Below are 27205 nucleotides of genomic sequence, written 5' to 3'. Positions count from 1 at the left end.
TTGCTATTCTTACCAAGTCTTAGCCATTTTCTTGAATAAATGCTTCTTAGATGGCAGCAAGCCTTTGGTTAATTTTCAGAATTCTGACAATGTTGATTTTGACAGTTTTTGCCAGTATTCTTGTTCCTTTTATGGAAGAGCAGATTTTTGGAGGATTGCAAGTTCCTCCATCCTGGAAGTGCTTCTCCCCTTCAGTATTATTATTAATTTATCTATATATATATTTTTTGGCAGCTGGCTAGTATGGGAATCTGAACCCTTAACCTTGGTGTTATAACACCATGCTCTAACCAACTGACCTAATCGGCCAGCCCTCTCCTAATAATTACTTTTAAGTAGATCCTAAACGTCATGTTATTTCAGACATAAAATATTTCAGTGTATATCAAGAAGGAAAAATGTAGAGTTGAGGAATAATCCTCAGGTTCACTCTCATATATATCACTTTCCTAATTCTGTATCCGTGCTGTTTCTTTAATACTGTTTCTTAGTTATTGTATTCAGTCCAATTTTCTTCAGTCGCCGTGTTCTCTGATCTTTTTTTTTTCTCACACTGTTACGTAGCCAATTAATCATAGTAATTTGGCATATTACAATGGTGCCCTTGAGTTATTGTGATTCTTGCTTTTTAGTGAAGGCGCCAGTGGTTAGCTTGTAGGGATGGGGAGAGGATGACATGGGTTGGTATATAGCATGGTGTAGGGTAGAGACTTATGGAAGGATAGCTTGGATTTTTGGTTGAAGACAAGCTTGGGCAGGAGAAGTCAGCAGAATTTCCAAATTTATTTTACTTTGCTTCATTCCAAAAATTATTTAACATAGTCCTAAAAATTTTAAAGGTATATCATTGACCATAAAGTAAAAAATATTACAGTATGGAATTGAAAGTAATTATAGTGGACTGAATAGGCAGATATCTGTTTTGAGGTTTTATCACAATAGAGTTGTGGTGATTGGATCATTTATTGCCTATTGAACTCCATAAACTTGTATCTTCTAATAAGGACATGTTAGGTCCCAGTTCTCTATTATATTTCTAAGCAGTTTCATGATCAGTAAGTGAGAATAAAGTTGATCTTTAATTGGAATGCATCTGCAGCACTCATTTTTTTAAGTTGACTAGTTTCAAAGATGTTCAACATTTATTAATTTAGTGGTAGTTGCAAGGTTTGGGCCCATTCTGTTTTTTAACAATTTGCATGGCTTATATTTTATCACGATATGTTGGCATTAACATAGCTAAAGTCTCTGTTTTTTATTGTGTTTTATTGATCATATTCTTAGGTTCATCAAGGCTTATAAGAAGTTCGGTCTTCCTCTTGAACGGTAAGCTCAGTAATAGTCACTTATTCTCTTTCACTTTCCTTATATAGCAGATTATTTTTTTGATAATATTTTCCATTTAGTACTGATGCCAGGAACATTTTTTTTTCCTGGAAACATTCTTTTACAACATTTATATATTGGGTGCCTGTTTGTGCATGTCCCCCTGTGGAGGGGTGGCAGAGATGATAAAGGCATCTACACCATGCATACAGAGATTTTACCTTAATGAGGAGATGAAGCAAGTACATTCAGAACTATAGAACAAAGACATAATTTCCAGAAGGGATGTTTAGCTCACTCCAGTTGAAAAGACTATATGTAGTTACTATTTGCATTCTAATTCTTAGATTAGTAATGTCAAAGAGAAAAGGCTTTTTGATTTTGTAATCTTCTACTAATTAACTAGATGTGATGAAGATTAAATGTAAAGAGCTTATGTCTTCTCACCAGTAGTAACTTCCAAAAGGGTTAGCTGTTGTTACTATTCTACAAGCATTCAGAAAATGAATTGAGAGGTTGAATTTTAACAAAAGACTCGATTTCAAATATTTTAGTATTTTGCTTTGAACAAATCAGCAACACATACTCTAAATAATAGGACTGACTTAAAGGAAATGTCAGGTGCCTGATTAAAATTTTTATCTATTTCTTATAAACTTCTGGAGTGGATGAAAATTACAAGCCTTTTTTGTTTTGTTTTGTCCTCTCCATTTGGAGAGGAAATAGGGAAATGTAGCAGTAGGCCAAACCAAGAAATTCAGGTACATCTTCCCAGGACTGTTGCTAAGCACCCAGAGATAGAATACTTATCTTTGAGAACAGGATGTGGGAAAGTGAGTTTGGCACCTTTTGACAGCCTTATTCTTAGCCAATAAGTATTCATATGCTTCATATGACTTGGAGGTCAACTAAAATATTGTAGAAGTAACTCTGCTTCTAGGAACATTGAAATGAATGAGTGTGCTGTAAAAAACAAAGTGAACACTAAGAAACAAACTAGTGCATACAGTCTTTAGGCACTTCACCTGCTGCCATTGGCAGACAGTCCTTTTATTTAATAGACAAAATTGAATCCTTTCCTCTCTGTTTTCTGGAATTACTTTAATTCGTGGAATATTCCAAGGTGCAATTCTTTACAATGGAAATTGAATGTTAGCTTTTAGTCACTGTCCAAGGGTTCTTGTTGGAACCTTGGAATGACCAATGAAGGAGAAAAGTGTCCTTGCAGGAGCAAGCTTATATAAGACCTAGTGACATTTAGAAAAAGTGAGCAGAGGGCCCTGAAGTGTCACCATATTTGTCATTCCTCAGGCTGGAGTGCATAGCACGTGATGCTGAACTGGTAGATAAGTCTGTGGCTGATCTGAAACGCCTGGGTGAACTGATTCACAACAGCTGTGTGTCAGCAATGCAGGAATATGAAGAACAGTTGAAAGAAAATGCCAGCGAGGGTAAGTCAATAAGGCTACTTCAGTGATTCTCTAAAACTTGGCACTCATGGACTGGGATTTCTGTTACTAAAGGGCTTTTTTAGAACAGAGTTGTATCCCACACATGGCTAATGCTTTGAGGTGTGTATTCTGAACCACCTTTATGTGAGCTCAGTGTTCTAAGATCCCACAGAGCTACTCACAAATGAAGCTGATGTGCAGAAGATGTAGAGTGATAAACAAGACGTTTTATTTTGCTATAGAAAGTTGAAATTAGTTTGAATGATGTAAAGATCTGAAAGGCATAGCTGAGTGGACACCTCCGTATATTGCCTGCAAATACAGAGGGGCATTATAGACCATGGGTGTCATTAATTATTTTCGATGTACTTATACATATTGTTGTGTTGTGACGAACATAAAGGATTTAGAGGATTAATTGGACTAAGTAAAGTATTGGAGGAATATTTTTTTTACATTGAGATTTTCATGCCACCGTAATTTGCTGTAATTGGATTGGACCTGTAGTGTGTTTTCTCTTAGACACCAGAGGATGTTTTTGCTTTTCCCATGTGATATCCCTTAAAGCAGGAGGTGTGGGGTTGTGAGGAGAGACTTCTGAAGTAGTTATTGTTAAAAGACACCCGCATAGTGAACCTCAAACAAAGAAATGAGGGTGTTGTCATTCCAGTTGTCTGGACTGTGGTTTATCTGTGCCATTTCCCCCATTCTTTTGTCACCTTTCAGTACACTAGGTAAGGATGCCCTTCAGAGGCCCTGTTGAGCTGTGGAAAAGTGTTTAGGCTCTGGAAGCAGCCAGTTAATCTGGAATTTTGGTTCTGTCATTTCCTAGTTATAAGACCTTGGGCAGGTGATACCCCTTTAACTATTTCATTTGCAAAATGCAGTAATAGTACTTACCTCAAAGGATTGAGGTAATTAATTGAATATAGTTACTCTCTGTATCTGTGGATTCTGCATTTGTGTATTTAACCAACTGTGGATCAAATATTTGGAAAAAAAATTGCGTCTTTTTTTCTTGTCATTATTCCCTAAATAATATAGTAGAACAATTATTTACATAGCATTGCATTGTGTTAGGTATTACAAGTAATCTAGAGATGATTTAAAGTACATGGGAGGATGTGGGTAGGTTATATTCGAATATTACATCATTTTTTTTTATCAGAAACTTGAGTATCTACAGATTTTAGTATCTGCCGGAGGTCCTGGAACCAAACCCTACAAATACTGAGGGACGATTTTAATTTCATCCTCATAAAGGGCTTAGCATAGTGTCTGGCTTGCAGTGTAAGCTATTATTATTAAGTAAAGAAGTGAGTATTTGTGTTTAGAATTTTCTTTTTAAGGATATTATTGAAATTAAGAGAATTAAAAAATATCTTAGATGCAGCCAAAACTTTTAAAGATATATTTTCTTTTTTTGTAAAAGAAACTTGAATGGTATGGACAATGATCTGAATATGTGCTTTTATAGCATCCATCCAGAATACACCCAAAAGTAAACTTTGTTTACAGTGTTTTTTCTTTGTAATTGTTTTGAATAAGTAATTTGTTTACATGGCCCCAAAATGAAAAACATGTATCTGTATTGTTTCTTGTCTTTTTTGAGACATTTAAAAATACATAAATTTAAAAAATGAATAAATGTTTTTTCATTAATGTTTTTTTCTTTTTAAACACAAGTGGTAGTGCAGCATGTACACTATACCTTGCTTTTTCCATCTCACAGTGTAATTTGGAGATATTTCCTTATATCGGTCCTCTTCTCCCCTACATCCCTCTTTTTTCTGTGTGCCTGTCCTTATTCTGGATCTGGGTGATTGGTTCGTCTTGTCATTGTTTAATTTGTTTCCCCTAAACCTGTATTTCCTGTTTACTGATTTTGGGATATTTGGAGTTCAGGCTGACATTTCCAGTTCCAATATAAGATTATTGATACCTCTTTTCTGTTAAGCTGAAAATTTTGTTGTTAAAAATGTTAGCATAATTATGTATTTGCTTTATCCTGTATTATACATTTCCAAGTAACAATATTAATCTTAACTGTTAGAAATAAGACTCCTGAATGCAAAGTTTAATTTCTTTGCATTTCTTTTTGTCCCTAGAATACAACCGCTAATAGTGTATAGTCAAAATATTATATTTTAAAATTATTTGAAGTTCTTTTCTCTGTGTGTTACACCACCAACTTAATATGTAGTCAGGTTCTTTTGTTTTTATTTATTTAAAATTTTTAGCAATTGCTTTTCTCATTTCGATTTATCTTTGTTTTTCTAATTATGTAAAACATTTGCATGGTGCAGAGTCAAAACTGTAAAACACCGTACATTTGGAGAATCTTGCATTCATCCATGTACCATAGCCTTGTTTTCTTCCTCCCCCATAGGTCACCATTTATATTAGTTTTGAGTTTATCTTTCTGTTGTTTCTTTTTAAAAATTTAACTGTATAAGTGTGTGAGAGAGTATGTATTTCCCCTCATACAAAGGAGAACATATGACACACTGTTCTGTACCTGCTTATTTTCACATCTGAGATCACTCCATATCATTAAGATCACTCTCCTTCATTTTACAATTACACAGTATTCCACTATGTAGATTGATGTCAATTTATACTTTTATGTTCTCTAGTAATGAATATTTGGGTTACTTTCAGCCTTTTATCATTATAAATGGTCTAATGAATATACAATTTCGTATCTCTGCCAGTGTATCTTTGCGATAGATGTCTAGAAATGGGAGTGCTGGGTCCTGGAGAAAATGCATTTATACTTTGGTTTGATATTGCCAAAGATGATATCTCATTTTTCTTTTAATGAGCAAGATTGTGCCTCTCTTCTAAGGGCCATTTGCATTTTGTTTTCTGTAAACTGTCTATTCATATATTTTGCCGATTTTCTATTGAGAGGCATCTTTCCTCACAAACAAGAGGTGTTATTTTGTGGATTTCAACTTTGACTCTTTGGTTAGAGTGACTGGGTTTTATTTTTACTTCTGGGATCATTTAAATTTGACATTAGGGTTAGGGTGATCTTTTCATGCCTCCTTTTGTTCATCATTTTAAATGTGTTAGATACTTGATCTCATACTTTTTCAGCAGTGGTGTTATAAAGATCAAGTATAAATCATCTTTAAAATATTTGAGTTTCTTTCAGTTCTGTTAATGGGATAAATAGGAAAACAAAAAAAACTCCAGAATTAATATTGTACCTTCAGTATCTTCTTTTGTTAATTTTAGAGCCAGAGCAGTATAAAACAAACAGGAAAGCTGGTCGGTTAGCTCAGCCTTGGTTAGAGCACAGTCTTGTAACACCAAGTCATGGGGTTCAGATCCCCGTACCAGCCAGCCGCCAAAACCAGAAACGGAAAACCAAACAGGAAGACTAAAATACAATTATAAACATCAGTATATTAAAAGAAATCCTACATCTTATAAAGCTGATTTGTTTAAAGGTTATTTTACAAGATAGAGAAATTTTTAAAAATCTGTAAAACAGCATATAAGCTATACATTATAATCTTATAATCTGTAAGACAAAAGTTTTTCTCAAGTTTGGTGTTATAGATATCTTTGAACTAACAGTAAGCTGGAGATCAATATAGAGGGACTAAGTTCAGGGCTTGGTGATACATGGTTTTGGTGGAACTTCAGCAAATTTTCATTTAATTAATATGAAATTGGTATTCTTTAGGGAAAGGACCAGGGAAAAGGAGAGGCCCAACAATCAAGATATCTGGAGTTCAGGTTAATGTAAAATCCATTATCCAACATGAAGAAGAGTTTGAGATGCTGCATAAGTCTATTCCTGTGGACCCTGAAGAAAAAAAAAAGTGAGTATTTTATATACATGCATGGGTGGTTGTGCCATAAGAAAATAGGTTTAAGGTTATGCTATGTATAGTTCTGTAGTGTTATCATTGTTTCTCCTTTAACATATCGGAAAGGCCCCTCTTCTAATGTCTCCCTATTTTCAAAATCTCTTTAGATACTGCTTGACTTGTCGTGTCAAAGCTGCACATTTTGATGTAGAGTGGGGAGTGGAGGACGACTCTCGCCTATTGCTGGGGATTTATGAACATGGCTATGGAAACTGGGAATTAATTAAAACAGATCCAGAGCTCAAATTAACAGACAAAGTGAGTGACTTTGTGAGCCTAGAGATTTCTAGATGTGTTATATGATATTTTTATATTGATTAATTTTAACTTTTTTTGGAGGGGGGTCCAAATTGGAAATTAGTATAATAGTAAACTTCTGGGATTTCTTTATTCTTGGAAATATTACCATCTTTAGTGGATTGTGGCAATGGCACTGTTTTATAAATGAAGATAAAGGGAAATATAATAGCCAGGTGAAATTTTTGGGAAATTATAGGAGAAATCTTAAAATTCTGGTATTTATTATAGGTTAAATCTCATTACAATAAATACCAGGGTATGTTTATTAATAATAACATTCCTTGGCCTTAATTGTTGGCACTTTGTTTAAAAGGATATTTGAAATAACCATATTTCAGTTCTACACACAAAGACAAAATGAGTGCCACCTTGGTATTTTTTGTAATGGAATTAAACACTGGCTGTACTTCTCCCACAAAATCGAGCCTCCCATCCTATCTGTTGCAAGTAGCCAAGGCCATGATTAGAGTCGTAAGCAAGGAAAGCTGGTTCAAATTTTAGTAAGATTTGCTCCATGTTGTGCTCCTGGCAGGGCTTTTCCTGGCACGTCAAACAATGCTCATCCCATCTGGGTTTTAGGAGGGTGACAGCACCCTGCCATAAGCACTGAGACCAAATCTAGTCTGGCCTGAGAGGTCCAACTGTGGTAGCAGGGAATGGATCATGTCCTGGCATAGCTCAGTGCTCTCCGGCAATGCTCTAAGAAGCATTTTCAATCTAAAACGAAGCTTTAACCTAGCTCCAGGGATTCCTTGCTCCTGGAAGGAGGAAATCCACGACGGCTGGGATGCTCTAGCAGATGAAGCCACAAGCCCCTCCTACCTGAGTTGTTCTACCCTGTTAACAGCACAGGTAGGAGCCAGTGGGAGAGCTGGATTTCTCCATCCCATTTTGTAAAATGAGAACGGCTCGTGAGGGATTTTCAGTGACTGGGAGCCATGGACATGAGATAGGATGGTTGGGGAGGGAAAGGACTGTGTTCAGTTCTTTGTTGTCTCTGTTTATCCTGATCTACTAACCTAGATGTGGGTGGTGGCGGGTGCTTCTCTTCTTTTCCTGTTGAAGATTCTGCCCGTGGAGACAGATAAAAAGCCTCAGGGGAAGCAGCTACAGACCCGAGCGGACTACCTGCTGAAGCTGCTTAGGAAGGGTCTGGAGAAGAAGGGGGCCGTGACAGGTGGGGAAGAGGTGAGTGCGCTGCTAGCTAAGTGTTCTTCAGGGGGCTGGGGCTCCAACCTGCAGTTAGGTAGGAAAAGAGATGCCCTTTCTGAGTGCTGCACAGAATATTACCTACGCATGGTCAGATGTTGCTTGTGAGATACCAGTGATGATGGTTTGGTTGGTAATAATAGAAACGTTTCTTTAATAATTGACCTCAGCATTTGACAACTTTTATAAATCCATTCTCCTTAAATATTGCTTTAAAACAATCCTCATCCCTCCCCAGTGCCACTAGTCCAGAAGTACTGACTTACTGGTTTTTTTATCCTGTTTCTTCAATTTTATAACATAGTTCCAATTACTGTATTGAATACCAGTGTGTTTCCCTATTGTTATATCTGACTCTGGGCTACTTGTAATAATGGATCCCAGGGCTAAAACGGATATTGGAATCCACAGTTAATTCAGAAACTGTACTTCAGTTATTGTTATCTTACATGCTCAGTGAAAAATACAAACTACGTTGGTAATGAACTCATCTGATCTTTATCTCTTTTTATTTCCCCATCTTATTTCAGTTCAGGCCTAGAAAGATAGGAATCACAGTTAGGAGACACTATAAGTTACATCCTGAACTAGCAGCCTTTGTGTAGCATGTTCCTTAAGTGCTCTCATAGCTATGCCATTTGTATTAATTGCCCTGTATCATAAGTAGAACAAATTTTAGAAAAAAATATCACCATAATCCCACATCTTGTTGTATTTCACATAATGGTGTCATAAGAAATATCATTCTCCAGATAATATGTTGAGTTTGTAATGTATTATGCGTTAGGTTCTAGAGAGAGATTAGATCATGTTTATACTTGTTTTAGATTACTGTGTCAAATTTGAGTAGATCTTAAACTTTTCTTTATTTTTAGATATAGCTTACGTCCAGGTTTTTTAATGTTACTATTATTATCTTTATTTGTATCTTTGTACATAAGATGTTTTCCCCCTTTTTTTGTAATTCTGAAAAATGGAGTCAACATATGGATGTTTTTTATGTGGTTTAGGAAATGTATAAGGCCTACAGGTTTTTTGTTTTCTTTTGGTTTGGTTTTTCTTTTTCAGGTAAAATTGGTTATGCTCTTTGATTTCCTCTGAATTATGTTGCTTGAGTTATATGGCTGTTACTATATCCAAAAGTCATAATGTTATTTTTTTGGTCATGCTTTTGAGGGACTTGATTTATAGTTTTTATCATCATTTTCTCTCTCTTTTCAGGCAAAACTAAAGAAACGGAAACCTCGAGTAAAGAAGGAAAACAAAGCGCCCAGGTTGAAAGATGAGCATGGGATTGAGTTTTCATCTCCTAGGCACTCAGATAATCCATCAGAAGAGGGAGAAGTAAAGGTACAAGGCTGGATTTCATTTGAGAGTTATTTCTTTATGGCTATATTTGTTTTGCTAACTTTTATAAAATCATTTGAAATGTATTTGGTTTAAATCTAGAGTAGGTAAAATTAAAATAGAGTATGTTTTGCTTAATCTGTCAGAGTGGAATATAGTTATTTATTTAAATCGGCAATTGCAAATTCATACATAGTAAAAGTAAATGAAGGGAATGAATATAGGTTTTAATGCTAAATGGCAGTAGACACTTAGCCTCATTGTTGGGAATGATAGGGAGTGGTGGGGACTGTGGTTACCCAGGGAGCTCATGCCTAATGTAAAAGGAGGCAGCTGCTATGCAGTTCAGTTAATTGTTGGGCCAAATGAATCTCCTGGGGGTCAGATTTGGCCCAAGGCCTGCCAGTTTGTAACCTCTGGTCTAAGTGAAAAGTAAAATTGGTATCACTCATTGTGTTGTTTCAGTGAGTGATAACTTTATGGGATTTTATGTCATTAATCTAAGAGTATAATTGTACTTTGAGATTAGCTCCAAGAGGGTTGGCATTGGGTACAGAAACTAGCATGGATTTGTGTCATATGTACATATATTCAGATACTAGCAACCTCATCAGTTACTAGCTGCCTGTGTGCAGGTGTATAATCTCTTTGGACATCAGTTTTAGGGGGTTTTTTTTGTTGCTTTTTTTCCTGTGAAATGGAAATGATAATGCCTATGTTGAACAGTTGCTATGAGAATTAAATGAGGTGATGTAAGTAGAGAGCCTCTGCCTTTACAGCCTTAACTGGTTATTACTAGAGAGTTTAGAATTGTGTGTGTGCTTTGAGGCCAAATGCTTGAAAACAAGCTTCTAAGTATAGACACAGTGATGAACCACTGGGTCAGTGCATCGTTCTCCTGAAAGTAAATGAGTAAATATAAAGTTTGTGGCAAAAAGTTCATAGCCCAATTTGTTTCCTAGGATGATGCTTTAGAAAAAAGTCCAATGAAAAAAAAACAGAAGAAGAAAGAGAACAAAGAGAACAAGGAGAAACAAATGAGTTCTAGGAAAGACAAAGAAGGGGACAAGGAAAAGAAGAAGTCAAAAGATAAGAAAGAGAAGGTATTGATGCCATTCTTCTTAAGGGGATATCCAAAGCCTTTGAATTCCCCTTTTGGATGTAGAAATAAAATGAGATTTGAGGGTCCTGGAATAATTGTTTCTGTATGGGTACATCCCAGAAGGATAAGCTGTTGGAGGGATGCCTGCACCCCTCCTTGCAGAGAGAGGGGGACTTGCAAGTTTGGCGTGTTCTTTAATAGGGAAGGCCTTCACTTGATCTTTTATTACATATTTCAAGGGAAATGTTTGAATGAGCTGGGACAAGTGAGAGAAATATGTATTTACAGGTAACTACTTGAAATATTTCTCAGATTCACGTTAGAAGAGCACAGTCCACAAATGAATTTGAATGTTTGAAGAGTTTAGGATTCAAAACAAATATTACCAAGAGTTATTGAAGTAGAAATGGATTTTGAAAAGCTCTGCTATTATATAATCTTCATGTTGGGGGTTTTATGAAGTTTATTCCAAACCATGTTGGGAGTTTTATGAAGTTTCTTCCAAACCATAGAATTGGTACAGTGTTGCATGTGTGCTTGCTTGCTGAGTTCTGAAAAAAAATATTTTGCATTTAATCCTTCATCATTGCTAAAACATACAAATAAATGCTATAATTGTACCATACAGTGGTAACTCTAGTAGATCTCTTGATGAGTAGTAGATTTCTAGTAGATTTTCATTTTATATTTGTACTTAAATGCATAAGACAAAAGTTCCAAAAAAAGAACTTTTGGGATTTTTTTCAGACTTTTTAGATAGTCTTTTCTCCCTACTTAGCAGTATATCACAACTTTCCATTTTTAATAGACAGGGAGGATTCTGTTTGGTTTTAACACTTTGGAAGCAATTTAAATCTCTTCGTACTGAAATTGCTTTCCAGTTTTTAGTTTTGTAAACTGTACTGTGACAAATACCTTTGCATTTGTACTCTCACAGAAAGACATTCTTTTTTTAAAGTGAAATATTTCAAAAATAAAAGCACAAAGAACAATTCAATGAACATTGATTTGTCCACTGCACAGATATTACAACTGTTGTTTTCATTTTTTTTATGTTTACTTCAAGTGGCTTTTTATTTTAGCTAATGTCTTTTGTATTTCATGAACTCATTACTGATATTGTCGAAGCTCCCCCCATCATTTCTTCTCCCTGATTTCATTACTCTTCCTCCCTCTTTTCTCCTCCCCATGACCACTACTCTGAAGTAGGTTTAAAACCTTCCTGTGTTTTTGTAGTTGTACTAAATATTATATATATACTATATAACCAGAAATAAAACATACTATATTCTATTTTATGTGTTTAAAAATGTTTGTACATGAATTCATTATATATATCTTTCTGTAACCTTTCATTCAATATAATTTTGAGATTTATCCATGTAGATTTCAGTCCTTTGCAATAATTTAGTTAATACAAATCCTTAAATCAAAAAATAAGCTTTTAATAAAAGTTGCTATATGATACTACTCCAGGAGAGTTCTGCCAGTTTACAGTCTTAACCTTTTGATGACATTTTTTGTGCATTTTATGGATGAGGAAATAGAAGCTCAAAAATAGCATTGATGAAGCTGAGTTAATTGGGTCAATTAAGTTATAATTGGGTATATTTAGAGACAGACATGGGAATAATTATAATTAAGCTATTAATCATGTAAGTTTGTCTTCATGATGTCTTAGAGGACTTTATTTTACCATTTTTATTAACTGAGGCCATTATATTTACCCAGTATAGTAATGCAACATAGGTAAGAAGTCCACATTGCAAGACAGGATCGCACAAATGACAATGATTCCTTGTAACTCTTTTTTAAAAGCCTAAAGGTGGTGATGCCAAATCTTCAAGTAAATCAAAGCGATCTCAGGGTCCTGTCCATATTACAGCAGGAAGTGAACCTGTCCCCATTGGAGAGGATGAGGATGATGATCTGGACCAGGAGACATTCAGCATAGTAAGTCCTGAAAGTGAGGGATGCCGCTGCCTGCAGCCACAGTGTTTGCTGTTGCTCTACCTTTTACAGGTCCAGCCACAGAGCTGTAGTTGATCTAAGCATTAGTAAGTTACTTTGGAAAGACATTGCTTATAATGCCTTAAGAACATGTGCTGTGAAACAGGCTGGCAGGAAGGGATTTTCTTACTGGTTCTCTTGTGAGGAAGAAGTTTAGGGACTGGATTTCATGTCTTGTGCTCCCATTTGGAAAGGTTGTAGGGGCCCTTAGAGACATTTGGCGAATAGGAGTGTTCACTGAGCTAACATGTATTGAATGTTTTCTGTGTGCCAGCCCCTGAAGTTACCATGTTGAGTGGATAACTTTCTATCATTGTAGACTTCACATTTGAGTAGCAGTGATAGAGAACTACACAAATCATTAGTGCTACTGAGGTGGGGCTGTGGAGGAGAGAGATTGAATACTATGGAAATCCTGTGAGGGATTTTGGGGTTTGGCCTAGTCAGGAGATGTCAGGAAGGCTTGTTTAAGGAAGTGATGTTTGACTTGGGTTTTGAAGGAAGAGTAAAAGAGGGGAGTGGAAAACATGCCCTGGCCAGGCAACAGCACATACAAAGGCCATGTGGTGCGTTTGAGGAAGTAACAGAAGGCTGCTGTGGCTGGAGTGGTAGAACCAGGGGTGGCTTGATGCAGGAAGAGGTTGGGTCCTGGCTGAGTGAGCTGGAGCAGTGGGGACCCTTACGTGCAATACTTTATGTGCCTCCATGTTACAGTGCTGAGAGCTGAGACATGGCATAGGAAATGTGGCTCTATTTCCTCATATGAGATTGGGAAGACGATGGGAGAGTGCATGGACCGAGTCTTACATGGGATTAGATACAGGCCAGTGTGTTCTCAGGGTTCCCTCGCCCATGGCTGGAGCTGCATGTGTCTATTACATTGTGTTGCAGTCCATGTTGCCCTTCCCCCACCTCTCCTATCTCTTTTCTCCCCAAACTTCCACAAATCACACTTCAAAGAACAGCTCATTCAGGCTTCTGAATATGAAAATACTCCTGCCCTGTGGTAGCAAAGGAGAGAGTGTTGACCTGTCCTGTAAAGTAGTCTTCTCTCTCTTTTGACCTCTTTGTCTGTATTCTGTAAAACCTATATTCATATGTATGAATATATTTTTTTTCTTTGCACTTATCTCAGTTTCTTAATTCTCTTTGCTGCCTGTGAGCTCTCTGAGGGCAAGTATCATGTTTTATATATAGTTCGTTCAGATGCTGGAAGTGTACCAATAAATGAGTAAATTGAGTAAATGAATAAATTCATCACATAGGCAGCTATTCAGTCTGTTTCTTGGTTCTTCTTTAGCCAGGTGTTTGTAAGAGACAATATCTAATGCTTCTATGGTACCATACCATTTAAAAAAGCCTCTTACATAAAAGGCTCATTTAATCTTGTTTTTATATTATGAAATCTTAAAAAAATACAGAAAAATTTCTGGAACATTATAGGCATTGCTATAGATGCCATGAAGCTTTGTCAAATCTGAATTTTTTTAAAGACTCAAAATATAAAGTTGAAGCCCCAGTGTTCCTCACTCTAAACCCATGCTTTCCTTCCTTACCTCCCAGAAGTAACCACAGTTCTAAATTTGATTATTTGTGATTTTAGAGTTTTACAACTTATGTCTGTAAAGATGGTAATAGCACAAGAAAACAGCCAGGTGCTATTTGTTTGCTTTATGTGTATTTTCTCCCCAACAGTCCTGGGAAGTAGGTTGTTATTTCCATTTTACATATTAAAAAATGAAGTGAAGGGAGTTAAGTAACTTGTCCTATGTCACACAGCTAAGACACAGAGTAAAGTTTGACTCGAGCAATTTGGTATGAGTGCTTGGGTCCTTAATCACTGTGCTACACAGCAACACATATATTCAAAAACAACATATAGTATTGCTTTCCATGTTTTAAAACTATATAAATGGTGCACTGTGTGTATCTTGTAACTTGCTTTTCCTCCCTCAGTATTCACATTTTTGAGATTTATCCATGTTGCTAATTGTGGCTCTGATTTAAATTCATAATGTTATTCTGCTTTATGACTTCCACAATTCATTCTTTCTCCTACTGATGGGCATTGGGGTTTTTCCAAATGTTTACTATTAGGCTGCGGTGAAATCGTTGCAACAATTTTCTTATACACATGTGTGAGAGTTTCTGCAGGGTGTATGGCTTGAGCAGAAACAATATGTCATTCATTGGGCGTGCACATCTATCACTTTATTAGGTATTGTTGAATTACTCTTCAAAGCAGTTGTAGACATTTGTACTCTTTCTAGCAATGACTTTGAGTTCCAGTTGCTTCCCATCCTTGGAAACGGTAATTTCTGACTCATAATTTTTGCCAGTCAGAGGACAGTGAAAATACTGGTGGTGTAGCTGAACATTTATTTTCATATTTATTGGGCATTCATGTTTCCAGTGAATTGTCTGTTCATATCCTTTCCTATTTTGGGTAATTTGTCTTTTTTTAAACTTTTTTTATTATGAATCCTTCATATATTTTTGGTACTAATCTTTTAGTTTTTATCGTCATTACAAGTTTCTTCCAGTTTGTGGTGTATCTTTTTGTTTTGTGTTCTTTTTTAAATTGAAGTACAACACTGAAAAATGCACAGGTCATAAGTATATAGCTGTAGGAATTACCACAAGTGATGGTAGTTTGTAAGGTTTTCATTATTCTGAAATTCCATGATCGTGTATCTTAGTTCGTTGTGCTAGATATGCAGTGGCTGACAACCATGACCTATAGTTCTGAGCAATTTTCTCCTAAGTTCTCAGTTTTATCTTTAATGGAATTCCTCATTTTCATATATCAGACTCTGGATACTCTCTTTTTAAAAAATTTTTCATTTCTTCTTTCTACTCTACTTTCTGGGAGATTCCCTCAGCTTTATCACCCATTATTTCTTTTGAGTTTTTCATTCCATTTGTCATGTTTTATTTCCAAGATTTCCCCCCCCTGTGGTTCTGTGAATGTTTTTATACTTCTCTTTGTTTTCTACTGTTCATATTAGAAACTTCCCTCAAATGTCTTTGGTAATCCTTGGTTGTCTCCTCATGTGGGGAACTAAACATCTGATCTGAGTGGGGGACTAAAGATCTAATAGGAAGTGCTAAGTGTGTGGGTGGGGCTTGATTGCCTTTGAGAGTTTTCATTGTAGGGTTATCTAGCTGGGCCTCCTTCATTGGGAAACTTCTAATGGATAGTCAGCATCTTTTGGCTCTTCTGCTGAGGTGGTTAAATTTTGTGAAGAATCCCCCAGTCTCCTGACTGGAGGATGAAGGCCTGGCTCTCTTCATTCTGGAATCTGAGAGGCAGAAGACTGTGCGGTAGCTCAGCTAATGTTGCGTATATCCATATATTCCTGTTCTCAGTGTAGTATTCCGCCCACCCCCCTCAACTATGCTTGTTAGCTCAGCTCAGAGGCCCTTCTTTCATCCTCTCAAGAGAAGAAGCCTCCATTTCTGTTGCTGGGCAGAGTGAGAAATCTGGGTGTCTGTTATGAATCCAGGTATCTCTTACTTCTTAAGTAGTCTTTAAACCAGTCCTTATTTCAGTCTTCATTCCTACTTCTAAAGACACCTGACCTTTGGGGGACATTTTGCAGTGTAAATCAGGTTGGTTCTCAGCTCTCACTACTGCTGGCTTAGGATTTTGTTTTCTCAGATCTATTAAGTCATTTCTCATGCTGTAGGTGTCCTGTTGCTGTTGTTTTCTCTCTCATTTTCCCTGTCTTTGTGGACTTACCCTTTTTAAGACAGTCCCTTTACTGTTGTTTTAGTGAGGTTGGGGAGGGAGAGAAAAAGATTCTTTTGTTCACTTTACCATCTTTATCCAGAAGCCTTGCCCTTAACTAACTTTCTTTCAAGCCTAAAGGATTTGTAAGTATTCTATCCTGCATTTTTAGATAGTTTGTGGTGGGAGGTTTTCAAGTTAGGCCTGTAGTGCTGCTTCTCATTTCATTTTCATAGTAGCCTTGTGAGGCATTGTTATGCCCCTCTTGCAAATGAGGAAAAAGAGAATTTAGAGAGGCTAGCAAAGGTATAAAGGGTCATCATGTAACTTCAAGTGTTGGTACTGGCGCTTGCACCTCAGGGTTTTCTGACTCTAATATTTATATTTGTTCCACTGTGCTGTCTTGACCCACTCCTCCTCTAGCAATTATATGGCACGAGGGTGGGTTGTGTTTTCCCTGATGTGGGAATTTAAGGCACAGTAAGCAAAGCAGAGGACTTCATTTCTGCAGAGGGTTTATGTCTCTATTGGCCTGTTCCAGTGTAAGGAGAGGATGAGGCCCGTGAAAAAGGCACTGAAACAGCTGGACAAACCTGACAAGGGACTCAACGTGCAAGAACAGCTGGAACACACCCGGAACTGCCTGTTGAAAATCGGAGATCGGATAGCCGAGTGCCTTAAAGCCTACTCAGACCAGGAGCACATCAAACTGTGGAGAAGGTAGCCGATCTTGGCTTTGAATCTGCCTAGTTTGATTTGACAAAGTGTGTGGGTGGGTTCTGTTTTTGTTGAATAAAAGGTGCCCCCTAATGAAAATTTTTTTCCGCTTAAGTCACCTGTTGGCAACATACCTGTAGGCTTCAACTTCCTTGTCATGAAATAGGCCATTCCACTGAGACCAGCCTTTTGAGGGAGAAGGATGTTTTCATTAATGTATTTTACAAGAGAAAGACAGTGATGCTGGGTTTACTGGCTTATTCTCAGAAAATTTGAGATGATATGAGACTCTTTTTCTGACTGGCCATGCCTCCTTTTTCTAAACACTTGTTTTTTCATATCACTCCCCTGTTGCACAGTAATGCCATGATAGGGTGAGTGTAATGGAGTTGGAGGGAAGGAGGAGTCACTGAATGTTATGGAAGAAATGACTGGCCTCAGTGGTAATGACTGGGAGGAAAGAGGGGCAGTAACACGGAGATGATTAACTAAATGTAGGCCCCAGCATGGGAGGTGGTGGTCATGGTGGTGATGGCTTGTGTGGCAGAGTCCAGAAAGTGGGGAAGGAGGGGGAAAACTGTTAGGACCTAGGCCTGGGCTCCACTGATATAATTTAGAGGGATTGTAGCTATTGACAGAACCCTATAGTTTTTAGACTCCTTGGTCAAACTTCTTTGACAAAAGCATATAAATGTGTTATTGATGCAGAGACCTTGAAGAATATTTCTGTAACTTAATTTCTATACTTGGAGAGTATTCTGCAGCCAAATTCAATAGCTTGCCATCCATAAAGAGATAAAAAGCTATTTTTTAAGTTCTATAATTCACCAGAACTGGTTTTTTTTTTTTGTTTTTTAGGAACTTATGGATATTTGTTTCCAAGTTTACAGAATTTGATGCTCGAAAACTACATAAGTTATACAAGATGGCTCATAAGAAAAGATCTCAAGAAGAGGAGGTGAAATAAAAATTTAATCCCAATTCATACAATCAAGATAAAACAATTTCAGAGAAAAACTTCTTAATTATTGTTTTTTCCTGGGGAGGTGATTATAGAATCATGGGTGGTTGTTGGTGCTAGAAGGGTTACTGGTTCTTTGCCGTTACTTGACAGATGGAGGCCCACATCCAAGAAGGGTGAAGAAAGTTACCACAGGTTGCAGAAAAGTGTGTGGGCTGAGCCTGCAGCCAGTCTTTTCTTGTATAGTGTGCTCTTTCACTGTGTTAGCTGTGCAGTTTCTCAACATACTCCACTAGCAGTCAAACAATAAGACCAGATGGGTAAAATAGCCAGTGTTAAAATTCTGACAAGGAGTTGTTACCCTGTGTTCTTATGTCCTGGAATCATTTATTCACCAGGTCTTTTCTTCTTCCATATGTACATGTCTTATGGCAGCTTATAAATGTGCCTCCTAATAGCTAACAGGGTTGTGGGCAGAAAGTACTTTTCCTCCTCTTTTCTGGGCAATGTACTTGGTGTCCTTCCAACTTTTGTACATAGAGGGTCCCAACTGCTCACTTAAAGGAGCAAACATGAGAAGGTGCCCACAACTTGCCTCCCCTTCTTTGCCATAGGGAGATGGGTGCAGAAGGGACTTGGCCTGATGCTGTTGAGGCAGTGTTCCTGTGTAGGCATGCCCATTTACAGATCTGCTGACTTGCCATGTAGGCCCTACCCAAATCATCCAGTTAGGATCAGTCTATGAACATTTAATACCACCTGTGCTAACATGTCAACTCCATGAAGGCAGAGATTTTATGTCTCTCATCCACTGCTGTATCCTTAGTGCCTGGAATGGTGCCAAGGACAGGGTATGCACTCAGAAGTATTTGTTGCATGAACTTACATTCTGCCCAGCACTATGTTGGTCTGTGAAGCAATACCCTCAAGCAATTTATAATTCAGTTTTACATGCAAGAGAGTATGATATAGCAGTAACATACAGGAATAATACACTGATATTTCTGACTGTTAGTGCAGATTTTAAGCATTATAAAAAAGTCTGTGATAGAGTAATCTGGAAAGTCTCCAGGAGGGAATGAAATAGTTGGGAAAGGTCCTTATGAGAGAGTTAGGATAGAAATCTAAAGTTGGACACATAATGGTAAAGGGCATCATTAATTTAAGTATCAGAAATTAGTATAAGTGGAATAAGAAAAATAGTGATATCATACTAATGGGGGGGTATACATTGTTACAAACATTCTGGAGGCTGATGCAAGATTTATCAAAAGACTAAAGCATGCAATTCTGCTTCTAAGAATTTAGTTTAAGGGCGTAATTAAAGATATAAACATGTTTATAATGGAAATGACTTCGATGTCTAACAAGAAATAGGTTAAATAGATCACGATACGTCTATGTCAGGAGTACTATTCAACTATTAAATATAATATTGTAGGAATAAGTATTAAGTGAAAATAGAATACCAAATATTTTTGTTTAAAAATTGTTTAAACATGAAGAAAAGCTTCAAAAGATATGGAACAAATTATTAGCAGTAATTCCCTTGGTGGTTAGATTTTAGGTCACTTTACCTTTTTTTTTAGGCTTTATTTCTGATGTTTTCATATTGAACAATTTACTTGTGTGGTAAGGGAGTGATGTTATCCACATATTTAGATATTGAGCCTGGTGACTTTGGCATAAGAACTAGTTCCCACTGCACAGTCAGGGGTTATTTGGTCTAGTTAGCCCTGTTAAGTTTGTAGTCCTGGGTTTGTGTGGTCCATGATGATCCCCTGAGAGTGCTGGCAGCCTGGGCATCTGTTCCATACCAAGCGCAGTGACTTCCAGCCGTCTGTGCTTACGTTCTCACAGGTGCTTGTCAGCAGAGGCTGGTTTTCTTGTAGTGACCTAGTAAGTCAAACTCAGCAGATGGATCACTGTTGTGAGCTCAGTGGAATTTGCGAGCATATTTTGGTAAGAAAGATAGTAAGTGGCAGGTCCAAAGTTAAAAGGACAAGCGGGAAATATTTAGAGTTGCTGATCTTTATTCTGCTCTTGGGTATTAAGCCTGGGATCTTGAGCTTCTTTGGTTTCCTTTACTTAAAGGAGCAAAAGAAGAAAGGTGACATGATTGGTGGTAAGAAACCATTTCGACCAGAGGCCTCGGGCTCAAGCCGGGATTCTCTGATATCTCAGTCCCATACCTCGCACAATCTTCACCCTCAGAAGCCTCATTTGCCTGCCTCCCATGGCCCACAGATGCATGGACACACAAGAGATAACTACAATCATCCCAACAAGAGACATTTTAGTAATGCAGGTAGGTCATTAAGTGGAGTTTTTCAAAGAGGTTCCAGAAAACACAATCATTTCATTTTACAAAGACATAGCTGGTACTTTGTGCTTTATTCTTCTCCAACACTTTGTTGCCCTCTCTTTTAATAAGATAAAGCATGAAATAAAAGATTCAGAGGACTTCAACTTCAGATTAAGAAGAACATAGCTACCATAAACAAACAGACAAATGATAGACTGAGGGAAAAGTTTACATTCTGTATGACAGGTAAATGGTGAAAACTGATAATATTGAAAGAGCCTTTGTAAGTAATAACAAAAAAATAACCAAATAGAAAAATGGACAAATGACAGTCAACAGAGTGAAGAGACTATCTATGTAAAGGGAGAAAATACTTTCAAACCATACATCTGATAAGAGGTTGATATCCAAAATATATAAAGAACTTAAACAACTTAATAGCAAGAAAATAACCTAATTAAAAAATGGACAAAGGATCTGCATAGGCATTTTTCAAAAGAAGACATACACATGGCCAACAGGTATATGAAAAAATGCTCAATATCACTTTTCATCAGGGAAAGCAAATTAAAACTACAGTGAGATATCACCTCACACTTCTTAGACTGGCTATGAGAAAGCCAAAAGATAAGTGTTGGTAAGGATGAGGCAAAACATGAATCCTGCATATTGTTGATGGGAATGTAAATTAGTACAGCCATTATGGAAAACAGTTTGGAGGTTCCTCATAAAATTAAAAATAGAACTACCATATGATCCAGCAATCCCACCACTGGGTGTATATCCAAAGGAAATGAAATCAGTTTGTCGAAGAGATGTCTGCACTCCCTTATTCACTGAAACATTATTCACAGTAGCCAAGATATGGAATCAACCTAAATGTCCATCAACAGATGAGTAAATAAAGAAAATGAAGTATGTATACAGAAGGGAATACTATTCAGCCTTAAAAAAGAAGGAAATCCTCATTGTGACAGCATGAATGAACGTGGAGGATGTTATGTTAAGTGAAATAAGCCAAGCACAGAAAGCCGGATAATGCATGATCTCACTTATGTGTGGAATTTTAAAAAGTTGATCTCATAGAAGCAAAGAGTAGAACATTGGTTACAAGGGGCTGGGGGAAGGAGGTGAAGTTGGGGAGATGTTGGTCAAAAGATACAAAATTTCAGTTAGAAGGAATAAGATCAGGTGATCTGTTGTACAGTATAATGATTGTAGTTAATAATAATGTATTCTTGAAAATCACAGAGAGAATAGACTTTAAGTGTTCTCACCACACAAAAAAAGTATGTGAGGTAAGGCACACGTTAATTAGCTTGATTAAGCCATTCCACAGTGTATACATGTTTCAAAACATTGTATGCAATAAGTATATACAATTTTGGTTTTTCTATTAAAGTTTAAAAGACTGCAATCTTGAAAGCAAAGCTTAAAGAAAAAGAATGCAGATTAAATTAAAATTTTGGAAATTTGATTAGAAAAAAATGAACTCTGTAGAGCTTGTATGGTGTAAAAATAAATAAATAAAATTGGGTAATATACAAAGAAGAGAAAATTCAAATAGCCAATATGACAGGATGACCAACCTTGCTTCTAGGGAAATATAAATTAAAGCAACAATAAGTAAATCAATTTTTTTTTATCCATTCAAATCAACAAAAATTGAAAGGAATACACACCGGTTGCTAAGAGTGTTAATTGATACAGTGTTTTCAGAAAATCTGAAATATCTAAATGTATAGGCCCTTTGACAACAGTAATTCCTTTTTTGGAGTCTCTCTTATAGAAATGAAAACACATACCTGTTTGAGGATGCTGTTTCAGCCTTATGATGGCAAAAGGCAACTTGAATGTCCATTAATAGTGGAATGGTTAATGACCAATAGGGCATTTGTACTTAATGTTATTATCAGTTATTGAAAATAATGAATTGGCTTCTTGGATAAAAAAAATTGGAGGGAAAAAGAAGCAGTCACAACAAAAATCCATTATGCGTGCACGCTTTTGAATTTATTGAGGTGAAGTTCACATAACAAACATAACTATTTGTAAGTGAACGATTCAGTGGCATTTAGCACATTCACAGTGTCGTGCAGCCACCTCTTCTATCTAGTTCCAAAACTTCTCTGTCACGTCAAATGGAAATCCCATATCCATTAAGCAGTTTTTCCCTGTTTCCTTCCCCCTCCCTCAGCCTCTGGCAACTACTAGTCTGCATTCTGTCTCTCTGGATCTACCTATTCTGGATATTTCATATAAATGAAGTCTTATAATATGGGACCTTTTGTGTCTGGCTTCTTTCACTTAGGATAATGTTTCCAAGGTTTGTCCAAACTGTAGCAAGTATCAGTACTTAGTTACTTTTTATGACAGGATAATATTCCTTTGTATGGCTATTCCACATTTTGTTTATCTGTTCATTTGCTGAAGGACATTTGGATTGTTTCTACTTTTGGACTAATGTGAACATTTGAATACTTATTTTTAAGTATATACCTAGGAATGGAACTGCTGGTTCTTCATATAGTAATTCTGTGTTTAACTTTTTGAGGAGCCATCAAACTTTTCCACAGTATATGTTTCTATAAGCATAGAGAAAGATGTGAATATATACATTTGATTATTAATGAGTTACCTTAGGATGGTAGAAATGGAGGGGAAGTTGGAGAAAGTTAATAACATCCATTGTCGGGCCGAGCCCGTGGCGCACTTGGTAGAGTGCTGCGCTGGCAGCGCGGCGACGCTCCCGCTGCGGGTTCGGATCCTATATAGGACTGACCGGTGTACTCACTGGCTGAGTGCCGGTCACGAAAAAACGAAAAAAAAAAAAAAACATCCATTGTCTTTTGTTTCACTGGTTACAGTGAAAATGAATTACTTTTAAAGATAAAAATGAGAAGAAAGGGAAAAAAAGAATAGTAAAAAATTATAGTAAAAATTAGTAAAAAATTATATAGTAAAAATATAGTAAATATTATATAGTAATATAGAAAATATTAGAAAATATAGAAATAGTAAAAATTTTATAGTATGTTTAGAAGCATAGTATAAGATTTGTTTTACGAAGATTTAAATATTCCATAAATCAAAATGAAGTATACATTCCTTTCTAAACTTCTGTTCTAGAATTTCCATTTGATTTAAAGAAGAAATATGTTCCAGTTATTTGGTAAAATCTCAAGCATTTAAAAACTATTTTCTCCATCTTTTCCTCTTTTTAAAAAAATAATTATAGTTATTCAAAAATCTTTGCCCTCTAATTCCTCCAATATCTGACTTATTGTGAGTTATTTTCTATTATACTTTTTTCTCTTGGTTTTCAGTCATATGGTCCTGTCTTTCGGTATGCCTAGCTATTTTTGCTTAGATGGGGAACACGGCATTGTAAAAATTGTAGAAGTTCTAGATGATGTTGCTTTCCTCCAGAGAGAATTCACCCTTTCCCCTTCCGGCACATGTAGTGGGGGGTGTTCCTCTTCACTGAGTCCACCTCTGGTTTACCTTTGTCCTGGGGCTTAGCTCTTCAGAGTGCTCAGCTGAGGGCCAGTTGTATCACTGCCTCTCCCTTCCCTTCCAGAAGGTCTTAACTTCTCATCTTTGTTTCCTCAGCACCATGAGACAGCCCCCAAACTGCTCTACTTTTCAGAGGGTTCTCAGTTCAACTTTTTAACCTCCTGCTGTCTGGAGATTCAGCAAATGCCTTATGGGAAAACTGGCCATGTATTTGAAGTCCCTCAAGTCTCCAATGTCACTCTAGCCTAGAAAGACCACCAACAGCTCAGCTCACTTCTCTGTTCCTCCAGTAGTGGTCCTCTCCCTGGGAAAATCCCAGATCCTCAGCCTCTTGTGATGCTCAGAATCATAGATCTCTTTAGTGGATGCAGAAGTTTTCTGATTTTTGGAATCTTAGTCCTTCTAGTCCTGATTGTTTTAGCTGCTCTTTGATGCCTTTAAGCAGATTGTTTTTTGTTGATCTTGCCTTTCTAAGTGTCCTTGGCAGAGTGTGATTCTGCTGCAAGCTACTCTCCCTGGAAGCAGAAGTTCCACATCCTCTAATCTTAAAAATCTACATAGTTAAAAATTAGTTGATCGTCACTTTATGGAGGGGAAAAACAGCCAATGACTGTACAGGATGATTAGGAGTTGTTTTCATGTTTTTAGAGCTAGTTGTATTAGTTAAACTGACTTTTTTCTGGTTTTAGGCTGGTTTTGTGTAATTCATATGATGGCACTTATTTTATATTCTGAATCTTTTAAAAGACCTTCTTAAGCTAATTACATTTTTTAATTTAAACCTTGGATTCCTCACCCATCTCCTTAATAGCTCAATACTTCCTAAGCAGTGACTTCCCTCATGGAGGATTCAAGAAGAAAGTAAGCACTGTTTGATTTACTCTGGAAATAAATGACTTGGCTTGAGTTTTAAACATCTCTACTGTTTCATAGGCATTGACACCCTGTTTGAAATCTTATTTTCCATTTGATTTGGAGCCATCTTCAAATAATCCTTTCAGTTGAGAAGGTGTCACTTTTTGTTGCTGTTTGTTAATCCCTAGGTTGATTTTACTTTGTGGTGATCCAGATGGTCTGATCCATCTGGATCAGCAATGAACTTAAACTACTGATTGTACATTATACTAAAATGGTATCAATTTGTCAACTGCAAAGGTCACTTGATAGTGTTATTCTTTGGCTCTGTAGAAAAATACTACAAGGCCAGCAAAATAAGTAGAGACATTTATTTGGTGGCATGTGTTGGATCTTAACATAATTGTGGACAAAAGATGTATTTCCCATGAGTCCACATAATTCCTTCTGGTTAATCCTCTCTGTTAGTTTTCTAAGGCAGCACATAACAAACTGCGTGGCTTAAAACATCAGAAATTTATTTTCTCATAGTTCTGGAGGCCAGAAGTCTTAAATCAAGGTGTCAGCAGGGTTGATTCTTTCAGGGCTTTGAGAGAGCCTCTGTTTCATGCCTGTCCCTTACCTTCTGGTGGCTGCCAACAATCCTTGGTGTTCCTTGACTTGTAGCTGTGTCACACTAATCACTTCTTCCATCTTTAAATGGCCTTCTTCTGTGTCTCTGTCTCCTATATCCCTCTGCCTTTCTTGTAAAAGGATATCTATCATTGGATTTAAGGTTCAACCTAAATCCAAGATGATCTCATCCCGAGATCCTTAACGTAATTACATATGCAAAGACCCTAATTCTAAGTAAAGTCACACTTAGAGTTTCTGGGTAGACATATTTGGGGGCCACAGTTCAACCTACTACAGCCTCCATCCCTGGGCCTCTGTGTTTTTGCCACCTTTTCCGATTTAAATGCCTCCTTTTCCTTAGGAGGAAGGGGAGCCTACAGAAGCTAAGATGGATTTTAGTTGGCCTTATTCTTAAGAGTTAGAGTGCTGATCCAGGTCCAAAGTTAGAGGGATTACTTTTTATTTTTTTATTTTTTATTTATTTATTTATTTTTTTTGAGGGATTACTTTTTACAAGAGGAAGTCCATTTCTTTGATGTGGGTAGGGAAGAATAGTAGAATCAGTAAGTGTAGTCTGGAGAGATTTTCAGAGATCAGGCACAAATTGTAGTAACAACAGATTAAATAAACTTTAGATGTGTAAACAGAGGATATTATCTTGTAGCTGTGAAAGTCAGCAGCACTGGTTTCTGAATTACTGCTTGGTTTTAGTTTTTTTTGAGTGAAACCTTATTTTAAGGGTCTGCCACAGATTGGTAGGTAGGCAGTTATGGAAAATGAAAAGCGATAGTTCTTGAGATTTCAGAAGGAGAGAGGTGATGAGTTTTCTTTTACTTTAAAATTTTGGGGGAAAGGATGTTAGGACTAATTACCATACTGGTATGTTAACCACAACAAGGCCAAGAACGAGGAAATTTAATGTATGTTTGTAACATTTGTCAGCCTTTAAGTTTAAACTTTAGCAAAAGTGAAATTCAGCCATACTTGTAGTCATCAGATTGTTCTTTCCTTTTCTGTAGATCGAGGAGACTGGCAGAGAGAAAGAAAGTTCAACTATGGTGGTGGCAACAACCCTCCGTGGGGCAGTGACAGGCACCATCAGTATGAACAGCACTGGTACAAGGACCACCATTATGGGGACCGGCGACATATGGATGCCCATCGTTCTGGAAGTTATCGTCCCAACAACCTGTCCAGAAAGAGACCTTATGACCAGTATAGCAGCGACCGAGATCATCGGGGACACAGAGATTATTATGACAGGTATGCAGAAGGCCCTGAGACACCAGGCATTGACCTCTGTGATGAGCTTTTTACAGGGGGATAGACAGTGACATATATATTAATGTTTCTGTCTATTAGATGATTACTGACTATATCATCGTATGTCAGCCACAGTCCCAAGTCTGATCAGATGTCTCTGCCATTGAAGCATCTTCAGGGTACTAGAGGGAAGTCTTGGTGGAGGCAGTTAACTGACACTGTGCTTAGTGATGGTCAGGAGTAGGGGTTTTTGAGTTTCTCTTGGGATTAGGAGTTTTTCCTGAGGGCTGACGAATAGGGGAAACTGTAATTCTTAATCTGGGTCCTGAAGAGTTAGCAAGCTAGAGAAATGAAATAGGTATCACAGGCCCAGGCCAAGAGTAGGCATATAGGAAGGGATGCCCAGAGATTAGCAGGTTGGATAGTTGGACAGGGTGCGAGGGGAGCCTTTAAGGCCAGGTTATAGGTTCTATGTTTTATTCTCTGAGTCTTATGGTTTCATCATTTTACCTGTGCAGGAAAAGATTTTTCTTTTTCTTTTCTTTTTTTTAAAGATGACTGGTAAGGGGATCTTAACCCTTGACTTGGTGTTGTCAGCACCACGCTTTCCTAAG

General features: G+C 37.1%; 1 protein-coding gene across 1 annotated transcript in view; it reads left to right on the top strand.

Moving 5' to 3' along the window:
* CHD2 (chromodomain helicase DNA binding protein 2) overlaps positions 1 to 27205 on the top strand; it is a 121765-nt gene that overhangs the window by 89695 nt on the left and 4865 nt on the right. Inside the window, exons 27-38 of the mRNA XM_063089056.1 lie at positions 1285 to 1326; positions 2638 to 2777; positions 6475 to 6613; positions 6769 to 6919; positions 8027 to 8149; positions 9392 to 9520; positions 10480 to 10620; positions 12438 to 12572; positions 16901 to 17079; positions 17935 to 18034; positions 20132 to 20345; positions 26348 to 26591. Of these exons, the coding sequence (XP_062945126.1) occupies positions 1285 to 1326; positions 2638 to 2777; positions 6475 to 6613; positions 6769 to 6919; positions 8027 to 8149; positions 9392 to 9520; positions 10480 to 10620; positions 12438 to 12572; positions 16901 to 17079; positions 17935 to 18034; positions 20132 to 20345; positions 26348 to 26591 (1737 nt within the window). The remainder of the gene's footprint in view (positions 1 to 1284; positions 1327 to 2637; positions 2778 to 6474; positions 6614 to 6768; positions 6920 to 8026; positions 8150 to 9391; positions 9521 to 10479; positions 10621 to 12437; positions 12573 to 16900; positions 17080 to 17934; positions 18035 to 20131; positions 20346 to 26347; positions 26592 to 27205) is intronic.

Source organism: Cynocephalus volans, chromosome 3, assembly GCF_027409185.1.
Source record: "Cynocephalus volans isolate mCynVol1 chromosome 3, mCynVol1.pri, whole genome shotgun sequence".
Classification (NCBI taxonomy): Eukaryota; Metazoa; Chordata; class Mammalia; order Dermoptera; family Cynocephalidae; genus Cynocephalus; species Cynocephalus volans.
This window is presented reverse-complemented; position numbering and strand designations above follow the sequence as displayed.